The 12,009-nt window shown below is 46.7% G+C and overlaps 1 protein-coding gene across 2 annotated transcripts in view; it reads right to left on the reverse strand.

Moving 5' to 3' along the window:
- Nucleotides 1-12,009, reverse strand: part of rab3c (RAB3C, member RAS oncogene family) — a 275,929-nt gene that overhangs the window by 16,899 nt on the left and 247,021 nt on the right. For both annotated transcript variants that reach the window (XM_041189110.1, XM_041189101.1), the window contains one exon: nucleotides 305-429. In XM_041189110.1, coding sequence (XP_041045044.1) covers nucleotides 305-429 — 125 coding nt within the window. The remainder of the gene's footprint in view (nucleotides 1-304; nucleotides 430-12,009) is intronic.

Consider the following 12,009-nt stretch of genomic DNA (forward strand, 5'->3'; position numbering starts at 1 on the left):
TCAGGGCCTGATCGCGGGCGGCAGATTGCTGTGTGGCCACTCCCGGGCCGGCCCGCCATGCATGTTCGCTGAGGGGAAAATCCTGCCCTTGAATATCCAATTCAGGTCTCTCGAAATTGCATTATCATAGGAGCACTGCAAATCACCTTGTATAAAAGTATGACGTCCAGACCATTTACAGGGATGATTGATGCAATCTCTCAGGTACACTGAGAGAGTACATACTTGAATTTGTAACAATATGTCATCAACAAAATGCATTATAGATCAGCTAAACAAGGCAATTTGCATTGACGAAACATACCAAGTTGATCTGCCAGCTGTTTTCCTCTCTCCATAGATACTATCCTTTCATCTTCCATGTCACATTTGTTGCCAACCAGTATAACCTGAGCATTATCCCAGGAGTATGTCTTGATTTGGGTTGACCTAAGAGGAAATTAGAAAATACAGTAGAGAGGTTTGTTACTTTTGTTAAAATATATATACCAACATTATGTAAAACATAATACTTCTCCACAGCAAATTATCTGAAAATCAACACTTTAAGAAAGATGGGCTATATTTATATTTATGTTTTTGGATTTCTGATTGGTAAAACTTTCAGAATACAATTTGGCTCTTGCTTTCTTTCTCCAATACTCCAATCTTAATAAATTCTACAGCGTTTTCTATGACATGGTGACTTATAAGTCATTTTAAGGATAATGTTTGCAATACTGGGAGTGGTGAGATAAGAAGGAGTAGAACCTGTCAACTGGATTACTTACCAGACTTGGGTTAGATTAAGGAGGGGAAGAATGTGCGACAAAGGGAAGGGATGAAGCAAATTGCATTTCTTGTAATGGATGACCAGTATGATATCACATCTTCTGCATTTTACTTCATAAAATATTATATCTTTTTAGCCACAAATTTGAAACCACTTACTTCCAAAGAAGTTAATCCATTTAAAATGCGGTTCTAGATATCCCCACAGTATTTCTGTTTAATTTTCCATCAGAAAGGACCATGGGATACAGTTGCTAAGTCACATCATGGAGTATTTCCCTTCATAAAATATTGAGTATAAACCATTGATGTGTTTTTTCTATGTCCTTTCCGTAAATGATTTCAGATGCAAAGTGATGAAATAGTGCTCAATCTTGAAAGATTGATTATTTTTATTGTGTCAATATGGTATATCAAAGGACAAATAGCTGTTCAATAATCATACATCTGGTGACCTACTTTTTCATTAAACTGTTGTCAGACTGTGACAGAGAATTAATATCAAGAACCTTGAAATTCCCTCAGCAGCTACAAACTAACAGATCATCTGATGAACCTCTTCCAACAAGGAAATTAAGTGTCACCTAAATATTAGGCTGTGAATATTAGCATATGACCTAATGCATCTGTATAGAATTCCCTTGTTTGCTGTTTAATGAAAAGCTTCCATTGAAAATCACAGAACTGTTACGGTGTAGAAAGAGATCATTCGGCCCATCGTGTTTGCACCAGCTCTCTGAGTATTTTAACTTAGTGCCAATCTCCTGCCTTTTCCCCGTAACCCTGCACATTGTTTCTATTTAGATAATCATCCAATGCCCCCTTGAATGCCTCAATTGAACCTGCCTTTGCCACACTTCCAAACCCTAACTACTCACTGGGCAGAATTTTCTGCCTGTCGGGCGGGCGGAGCTGGAGCAGCCGCGGACCCGATGGGCGCCCGTAATTGGGACCGCGCCGAGGGCTGTGGCAGGCATGCACAGTCTGTTTAAAGGAAGGCCTGGCAGTCTCCTGTAGGCTGCTCACAATGGCCACTTCCAGGTCACACTGCAGGGGATTGTCTGAGCAGGGCACGCTGGAGGGAAGGGCAGAGGAGCAGGGCAGGCTGCAGGGTCTGCCACAGGAACAGGGCAGGCTGCAGGGTCTGCCACAGGAGCAGGGTAGGCTGCAGGGTCTGCCACAGGAACAGGGCAGGCCAGCGGGGGGCCAATGCGCCCCTTGCTTTTCTGATGACTGCCTTGCTGCCCTCCTCGAGGAGGTGGTGGCATGGCGGGAGGTGTTGGTCCTCCAGGATGGGAGGAGGAGGCCCCCCACACACGACCAAACATGCCTAGGAGGAGATGGCGGAGGTGGTGAGCTCCCGCGATGTGGTGCGGCGCACCTGGATGCAGTGCCATAAACGCTTCAACGATTTGTAGCGCTTTGGAAGGGTGAGTATCATGTTGGCATTGGGCATTTAACCCAGCAGGTAGCCTTAGCCTTTGAGCACCCCCCCCATCCCCCAAGTCTTACTTTTGTGACTGCATTGAATCATGTTTGGGCATTTCTTGTATGCTGGGTGGGCAAGCAGATAGTGCCCATGCTTAGATCAGCCTGAGGGGCTCCTGAGGAGATGAGTCTCCCCCGCATCATGTGTTGCTCTTAGTCGCACATGACTAGACTGGATGCAACCTGCAGGAGATGCAGCTAGGTGCATACTCAGAACTCCAACACCTGTTCACGGTGATGAGATTGTGGAAGGGGAGTCTCAAGGTCTCATGGCCAAGAACCATCTGCTGCCCTCGATGCTGAATATATTTGCTCCTCCTTGTTATAGGAGCAAAGACCGTGTGTTTCCTAAAGTGATGCATGCAGAATGTGTCCAAGGTGGCCGTTGGGGGGTGTTGGGAGCAGGCGTACTATCTTTGTGTGAATGATCAGCATAAGCGGGGAGAGGAGGCACTGGAAGCCTAAAATGGGCCACTGTGTTTGGGGTGTGGCGTGCGCGTGCAGAGTCCCTGTGCAAATTGCCGCAATGAATGGTCTTCTCTGTTATTCAGGAGAAGAATGCTCATAATGCGTCTGAGCTTTCGAGGACTGGAGGTGGCCAGGCTCACCTGATGATGTTAAGCCGCTTTGAACAGGAAGTCCTGGAGCTTGAGAGGCGCCATGCGCCCAGGTCAACCAGTGTCGGTGAGGCTGGGGTGGAATGGCCAGGTATTTGAGGCCAACAGTGACATTCATTATGTCCTCCCAATATCCATAGCACTGATAATTGTTTAATTTGTTATTGTTGCAACATTGCTTGGTCACAGACCGATAGAGTCAGAAATGTGGATCATAGAAAAAGGCCCTTCAAGGATGTGCACGTCAAACACCTTCCAAAGTCTCCTAAACCCATTTCCCAGCACTATCCCCATGGCCTTGTATGCCATGGCATCACAACTGCACATCCACATACTTATTACGTGTTAGGAGGGTTTCTACGTCCACCACCCTTTCAGGCAGTGCGTCCCACATTCCCAACACCCACTGTGTGCAAAAGTTGCTCATCACATCACCTGTCAACCTCATGCCCCTTACCTTAAATCTATGCCACTTGGGCTTTCGAGGACTGGAGGTGGCCAGGCTCACCTGATGATGTTAAGCCGCTTTGAACAGGAAGTCCTGGAGCTTGAGAGGCGCCATGCGCCCAGGTCAACCAGTGTCGGTGAGGCTGGGGTGGAATGGCCAGGTATTTGAGGCCAACAGTGACATTCATTATGTCCTCCCAATATCCATAGCACTGATAATTGTTTAATTATCCCTAAATCTATCCCTCTGCCAAGGGGAAAAGTTCCTTTCTGTTGACCTTATCTATGGCCCTCATAAACCTCAATAATGTCACCCCTCAATCTCCTCTGCTCCAGGGGAAATAACCCCAGTCTATGCTCTGTCCCCTCATAAGTCAAACTCTCCAGCCCAGCCAGCATCCTGGTCACCGACCTCTGCACTCTCTCCACTCACATCCCTCCAGTGAAGCACATTTCAGGACTGCACGCAGAACTATAGCTGTGGCCTAGACAGCGTTTTCTGCACTTGGAACATCATCTCCCTGCTCCTATATTCTATTCCTCGGCTAATAAAGGCAAGTATGGCATTAACCTTCTTAAACACCTTATGTACCTGTCCCGCTACCTTAACGGGCCTGTTGACATGCACAGCAAGGTCCATCTGATCCTCCTTACTTTTCATGGTCCTACCATTCATTGTGTGTATTCCCATGCCTTGTTTGTCCTGCCCAAGTGCATCACCTCACACTTATCCACGTGACATTCCATTTGGCATTCCTGTAGACCAGCCCGTCCATATCCGTCTGTAATGTAAGAGTATCCTCCTCACTATTAGCCACCCCACCAATATTCGTGTCCATAGGTTCTGGAAGGTTGAGCGTATAATGAGCCTGGGGAAAGGGATGAAGTGTGTCACTGTGTAGACGCTAACTGATCCACTGTCCTTGTTGTTCATTTCAGCATCATCAGAGCCTGTCTGCCAGGAGGAACTGCAGATGATCCCTCTCACACCTGAGGGTCCTCAACTGTCACTTGCGTCACACCACTTCTGTGAGGCAGGCGCCAACGCAGATACTAGCACCTCGGTGGGCAATGCAACATCGGCTAGTCCCGGGCACAGTGGAGAGGGCACTTCACAATCACTGGTGGAGCTGGCAGAGACGGAGAGTGCTGATGGCGCCAGCAGTTGGAGGACTGCAGGGGATCAGGCACATGCTCAGTCGGTGCGTGATGGTACCTCTGGAGTTGTCCGCAACGCAGCAGCTGCAGAAAATACGGCCGGATGTGCGGGGGCATCAGGGGGAGATACATGAGGCTATGCCTTGCTTGTGTCTGTGGTGGAGGAATCCACGCGGAGCATCACTGATGCACTGAGCCTCATGGCTGAGCGTCATGCTTCTTCCATGGAGACAGTGGCGACTCTTGTGGAGAGGCGCCTCCAGGAAAATAATCAGGTTCTCCTGGGGTTACGTTCGGACCTGCAAGCCCTCACAGAGCCAATGGCCACAGCTGGTCATTGCCAATGTGGGAGATGGTGTAGGCTTCAAGCTTCCCAGCTCGTTGCCCACCCATCCACGGTGAGCAGGGAGGTCCGAAGCGACCTCACGTTAGCGCAGCAGCTGCCTGTCGTATCTGCAGCTCCTCTCATGGTGCTCCTGATATGGGCGCCAACTGCTCCACCCCTCTCCCAGTGATCGCTTCATCGGGTGAGGCTGCAACGACTGGGGAGATCCCAGCTGTGGAACTGGCAGATCCCTCCCATGCGGGCCCAGCACAGGCTCCATGGGCCAGAGGATGACCACTAAGGTCATCGAGGCCAACAGGACAGCAGAGTCAGCAGGCTGTCTCACAAGCCACTCAGAACGATGAGGCGGCACCAAGACGTAGCACCCGGAAAAGAAAACATAAGGCACCTTAGGCACACAATGGGTTTCTCACTGGTACTTTTGTGTTGGCCCAAGATTAGGTACTTATAATTTTTTTTGCTTGATTAACATTTTGTTTTGGATTTGTGAGAACTTCTGATGGTTAAAATAAAAACCAGATGCGTTACCATGGCTGAGGGTGGCTCCTTTGTTCTGTATTTGTATGTTTAAGATAAATGTCATGAGTGTTTGTTTCGACATTGAAGTTTATGTCCAAAGCCTTTAGTTGCAGCTGATGACCTGCTGCAGATTTAGCACTTAGATGCTGAGTATGGAAGCGCCAGGCAAGGCTGGTCCTGAAGATCCATTTGTGTGGGGCTAGCTGAAGGTTCGTTAGATTAAAGTCTCCCGGGTGTCCCTGCCTCCTTGGTGTAGTCCTGGGTCAGCGTTTAGCCCCTCAGCATCCCCCTGTATTTACTCATTCTCAGAATCAGTGCTGGACTCATCGTGTGCAGCTGCATCCACTGTGTCAACGTCTTCATCATCCACTGCGTCCCCCTTTTCCAGCGCAAGATTGTGGAGAGCGCAGCAAGCACCACTATCACCGAGACACAATCTGGAGTGCGGCCCCTGAGCGGTCCAGACATCGGAAGCACATCTTGAGAAGACCGATGGCTCTCTCCACCACAGCCCTTTTGGAGGTATGGCACCTATTGTACCACTGCTCAGCTTCTGATATTGGAGGGTGGAGAGGCAACATGAGCCACCTTCTGAGCGGATAGCCCTTGTCACCCAGCAGCCAGCCATCCAGCCGGACTGGAGCATTGAAGAGCCTCGGCACCTGGGAGTCTCTGAGGATGTAGGCGTCATGGGAGCTGCCTGGGTACCTTACACAGACTTATAGAATCAGCATCCTGTGGTCACACACTATCTGCACGTTCATGGAGTGGAAGCCCTTCCTGTTGACGAAGGCACCGGGCTCACCTGCTGGCACCCTGATGGCCACATGTGTACAGTCTATTGCTCCCTGGATGCGGGGGAAGCCAGCAATGGCCGCGAAGCCTCTGGCTTGCTGTGTCTGACTTGCCTGATCGCAGCGGAAGTGGATGAAGTTCAATGCACATCCGAACAGAGTACCTGTGACCTGCTTGACACAAGTGTGGACAGCTGATTGGGAGACACCGCAAAGATCACCCACCGAACCCTGGAAGGAGCCAGAGGCATAGAAGTGGAGGGCAACTGTGACCTTCAGAGCCACTGGCATGGGGTGCCCGTCCACACAGCTAGGAGAGATCTGAGGGCCAATCATTTGACAGGTGTAGTTGACCGTCTACCTTGACAATCGAAGCCTCCTTCGGCACTGCACCTCAGTCATATTGAGGTAGCTGCTTCGCCGCCTGTATACCCTGGCAGCAGGATGGTGGCATCTTCTGCGGCCCCTTTCACCTTGGTCCACCTCTTGGCCCTGTGACCCTTGTGCATGCGCCTCTCCTCCCAAAGGTAGCTCCCCTGGAGGCTGAATGTCCACTCCTGGCCTCTTCCTTATTCTCGCCCTCCCTGCCTCCTCAGAGCAGCTGCCTCCAGTGGAGATGTTGGAACCCATACCCAGGCTAAGGGGAGGCCTCCGGAAAGCTGCAGGCCTGATAAAGATTACTGACTGCAGAGTGCTGACCTGGAGGTTCAAAGTACAGAGAAAGCTGCTGGAATTTGTTCTGAACTGTTACAGATCACACAGGCAAGTTTAAAAAACTTTCTGCAATAAATACTTCATACAACAGATTGACAACCCCACTGAGCCCTCATATCCTGCCCGTGGATGAGTTTGATTAAAACGTCTCTTACCCAACTGCCCATTGCACTGAACATCACATAAGCGCCTGAAAATTGCTGTTGTTTGATGACTTAAGGACCTTAACTAGCCCGTTAATTAATGGCAGGCATGTGTTGAACTTCATCATGCGCCTGCCCAGTGAAATATCGCGATGACTTCAGGATGCTCGCCCGAAGTCACTACGCGTCGTTTTATGTGCTTATGTGCGGGGCCCGCTCCCCGCACGTCAAGCAGAAAATCCTGCCCACTGTGTGAAAAAGTTTTTTCTCACCTCGCAGTTGCTTCTTTTGCAAAACACTTTAAAACTGTGCCCTCTGGTCCTTGATCCATTTATGAGCAGGAACAGTTTCCCCCTCTCTACTCTGTCCAGACCCTCATGATTTTGAAAACTTCTAACAAATCTCTAAGGAAAACAGTCCCAACTTCTCCTTCTTTCCTCATAACTGAAGTTTCTCATCCTTGGAACCATTCTCATAAACCTCTTCTGCATTCTCTCCAATGTGTTCACATCCTTCCTATAGTGTGGCGCTCAGAACTGTACACGATACTCCAGCTGAGGTCTAACCTGTGTCTTATATAAGTTCATCACAACCTCCCTGCTCTTGTACTCTATGCTTCTATTAATGAAGCCGAGAATATTGTATGCTTTAGAAACAGCTCTCTCTACCTGTCCTGCCATTTTTAATGACTTATGTATATATACACCCAGATCTCTCTGCTCCTACACACCCATTAGAATAGTATCCTTTATTTTATACTGTCTCTCCATGTCCTTTGTACCAAAGTTTATCCTCACACTTCTCCGCATTGATCCTCATCTGCTACCTACCTGCCCACTCCACCAATGTGGCAATGTCCTTTTGAAGTTCTACAATGTCCTCCTCACAGTTTACTATTTTCCCAACTCCTGTGTCATCCACAAACTTTGAAATTGTCCCCTGCACACCTCGGGCTGAATCTTCCGGTCAGTGTGCGGGGGCGGGCCCAACACGCCAATGCGTAAAATGACACGCGATGACGTTGGGCGTATATCCCCATGTCATCACGTGTCATTTCAATATATCGTTCGGCGGGTGCACGCTGGAGCTGGCTGCACGCCCACCGAACTATCAATGGCCTATTAAGGCCATTAAAAAAGTAATTACAGTTGTTAAGAATATTACCATCCAACCTTAAGGTTGGTGGGCAGGCGAAGAGCCCAAGTGGCCTTCGCATTTTTCAGAAAACTTCATTCACAGGCAAGAAGAGGTTTCCTGAAGCTTTTATAAAATAAATAAATAAATTTTATTAACTTCACAAACATGTCCCAGCTCATGTGACACTGTCACATGAGGGGACATGTTTAAATAAATTTTTACTTTATTTATTAAAAAGTTTTCTAATCCATTCAATCTCCCCGAGGCAGGTTCGTCCCTCAGGGAGATTGCTGCACTCTTTCACATGCATGCATGAAAGAGCACAGCTTTCTCTCCTCCTCCTGTCCGCACAGGTAGTGCTGAGTGCTACTGGCCACGTATTACGCTGGGCAGGCCTTAATTGACCTTCCCGCATAAAAAGGTGGTGCACGTGATTGGCTCCATGCCTGCCCCTACCTGCTCCCACCCCTGCCCGCCATAGGGAAATTTCTCCCCCAAGATCTAGTCATTTATATATATCAGGAAAGATCTAGATCATTTATATATATCAGGAAAAATAAGTTTCAGGAGTTTTATAAGATTGTATCATATGCTGTTACACTAATATTTGCAGTGTAATTTAAAATGAAACCATCTATTTTCTTATGGTGGAGTCGTTTCAGGTAGTCTCAGCCTGTAATGACTGAAGTCAACAGTATGGCAAGTGGAGAAGAAACTACCGTATAATGGAAATACCTGGTTAGAGCACACCAAACAGTGCACAGAAGAAACACTATTACTCCTCCATACTTGTTTGGCAGTATTTTTACAAATATTATCAACCTTCCAACTGTTTGTGTGTTTTTCTTTTTTGTCACTTTTCTTGTTTTTCCTCTTCATTATGCTTTCCTCCATCCTTCCACAATCAAGAGGACAAGCAGATCTGCTTCTACAACTTTACAATACTGCTCAGCTATTGGAAGATCTATAAGACTGATCCAGCAGAGACTTGGCACTTATTTTATTCTTTCCTATTGGCAAAATGCTACATCATACAAATTCTGACAGACGAAAGTGAGTGTTGACTGGTCTGTGAAGCAATGCAGAGAAGAATCAAGGCTGCAGAGTTGTGATTTTTGAGGCGAATAATTAAGTTTTCTTGGGCAAGTCACATTACCAATGAAGAAGTGCTAGTAAAATCTGAGACCAGAAGAACTCTGCTGACTAAGATCAGGGAGAGTTGGGATTTCTTGGGTGCGTAATAAGAAATCATGGCCAGGATTTTTTGGCCCCACTGCAGTGTGTCTCCACAGGGCGGAATTGGCGAGCCATTTAAATCTCCATTCAGTTTGGTGGGACCATAATATCCCGCTGGGCGGGAGGGGCCGTAAAATCCTGGCCCATGATTTCGAAAGTCTGGTGTTGATGGGAAAGATCGATGGTAAAAGAGATCGAGGTGGACAAAGAATTATCTTTCTAAAGACCCTCAAAAACTGGATGACTGTACCACCAATAAAGATGATCCACACCTGCAGAGCAAGATTAATGTGGAGGTCCCTGGTTGCCAATGCCCTTTTAGGGCATGTTAAAGAAAGCGAGAGATTAGCAAACTTGCACTACCCAATTTGATAGTACCATCAAATTAGGAATATATTAGGAATAAAAATTAGGAATTCTGGATCAGGCTTATTGATCTGGAAGCTGAACTGCAGACATTGTGAAACATCAGGGAGGGAAAAGAGATAGCTGGACACTTTCTACCAGAAGATGGCCATACCCATTAGAACAGGGTAGTCTGTTTTGTTTAGCAGTGAGGAACAAGAGGGTGTGACCGTGAGTGAGGCAGGTAATGGGATCGAGCAGGCAGTAGGTGGAGGAGCCTCAGCCTTTGCAATTGTCAAACAGGTTTGACGGGCTTGCAACCTCTGTGGATGAAAGTGAGGTATACAGGCCGGATGAGCAGACAGGCCATAGCACCATGGTACAGGAGGCCATTCAAGTGGGGGGAGCAAAAAGGAATGCAGTGGTAGTAGGGGATAGTATAGTGAGGGGGATTGACACTATTCTAACAGGGCACATCAAAGGTTATTGCAAAAAATAAAAGCTTATGGTGTAGGGGTAACATATTTGCATTGACAGAAAATTGGTTAGCTAACAGAAAACAGTGAGTAAGCATAAATGGGTCATTTTCTGGTTGGCAAGATGTAACAAATGGTATGCCACAGGGATCAGAGCCGGGGCTGCAACTTTTTCCAATTTATGTAAATGACTTGGATGAAGGGGCCAAAGGTATGGTTGGTAAATTTGTCGATGGCACAAAGATAGGTAGGAAACTAATTTGTGAAAAGGACATAAGGAGGATACAAAGGGACACAGATAGGTTAAATAAGTGGGAAAAGATCTGGCAAATGGAATATAATGTGGGGAAATGTGAAATTGACAGAAAGAATAAGAAAGAAGCATATTATCTAAATGGTAAGAGGTCACAGAGCTCTGAGATGCAGAGGGTTTCCTAGTGCATGAATCACAAAAGGTTAGTTTGCAGGTAGAGCAAGTAATTAGCAAAGCTAACAGAATGTTATCATTTATTGTGAGGGGAATTGAGTGCAAAGGTAGGGAGGTTATGCTTCAGTTGTACAGGGTATTGGTGAGACCACACCTGGAGTACTGTGTACAGTATTGGTCTCCTTATTTAAGGAAGGATGTAAATGTATTGGAAGCAGTTCAGAGAAGGGGTACTAGACTAATACCTGGAATGGGTGGGTTGTTGTAAGAGGAAAGGTTGGACAGACTAGGCTTGTATCGGCTGGAGTTTAGAAGACTAAGAGATGACTTGATTGAAACATATAAGATCCTGAGGGGTCTTGACAGGGTGGATGTGGAGAGGATGTTTCCTCTTGTAGGAGAATCTAGAACTAGGGGTCACTGTTTAAAAATAAGGGTTTGCCCATTTAAGACAGAGATGAGGAGACATTTTTTCTCTCAGGGGGTCATGACTCTTTGGAACTCTCTTCCTCAAAAGGCACTGGCAGCAGAGTCTTTGAATATTAAGGCAGAGATGACTCGATTCTTGATAAGCAAGGGGTGAAAGGTTATCGGGGGTAGCTGAGAATGTGGAGTTGAGGTTACAATCAGATCAGCCATGGTTTTATTGAACAGTGGAGCAGGCTGAAGGGACTGAGTGCTCTACTCCTGCTCTTAATTCATATGTATATTGATTAGGGAAATGTGGGTACAGATCCACAATTCACTTTTAGTGAAATTAGTTAACACTGAATTAAATTTTACTGTTAGAAAATGCCACATTGGTGCAGTTAGGATTCAGTGTCTTTCTGAGTTTAGGGTTGAGGCATATTGTTAAAGTAGAGCAGATCCCAGAACGGACCCCAGTGAAATTCTGGTTCACGTCTGCTCCATAACCTCTGATGTACAAGAATATTTATATGTAACGTACAGGGGGAAGCAGGGGAAGTAGAAAGAAGTATGAATTCAGCATAATTGATACTAAAAGAAACAATAGTGTATGTCCTAGCTGTAATGCACAGCAACCAAGAAAGTTCCCAGTCCAGCAGACATGGGCCTCTATTTTCATCTCTGTAACATCCCCTGCCTCCTTATCTCATTCTGACTGTCACTCAAATGTTTAACAAGCCTTTTCACCTCCAGTTTCAATTAGTCCTTGCTGACCTTGCTGGGGTTCTATCATTCAGAAATCACAACCAATTAAAAATTATGCCATTTGTGTTCTACCTCACAGTAAGTCCTATTCCCCTTCTATTCCTGTGCAAGTTACTAGCATTTTCCCTTGCAATCCCCTTGCCTTCAGTTCATGTTTGTCTTTAGGACCTTCATCCCCACACTGTGGAACTTCTAAGGTCTTTCTGTCTTCCTATAGC

Source organism: Carcharodon carcharias, chromosome 1 (genome assembly GCF_017639515.1).
Source record: "Carcharodon carcharias isolate sCarCar2 chromosome 1, sCarCar2.pri, whole genome shotgun sequence".
NCBI lineage: Eukaryota > Metazoa > Chordata > Chondrichthyes > Lamniformes > Lamnidae > Carcharodon > Carcharodon carcharias.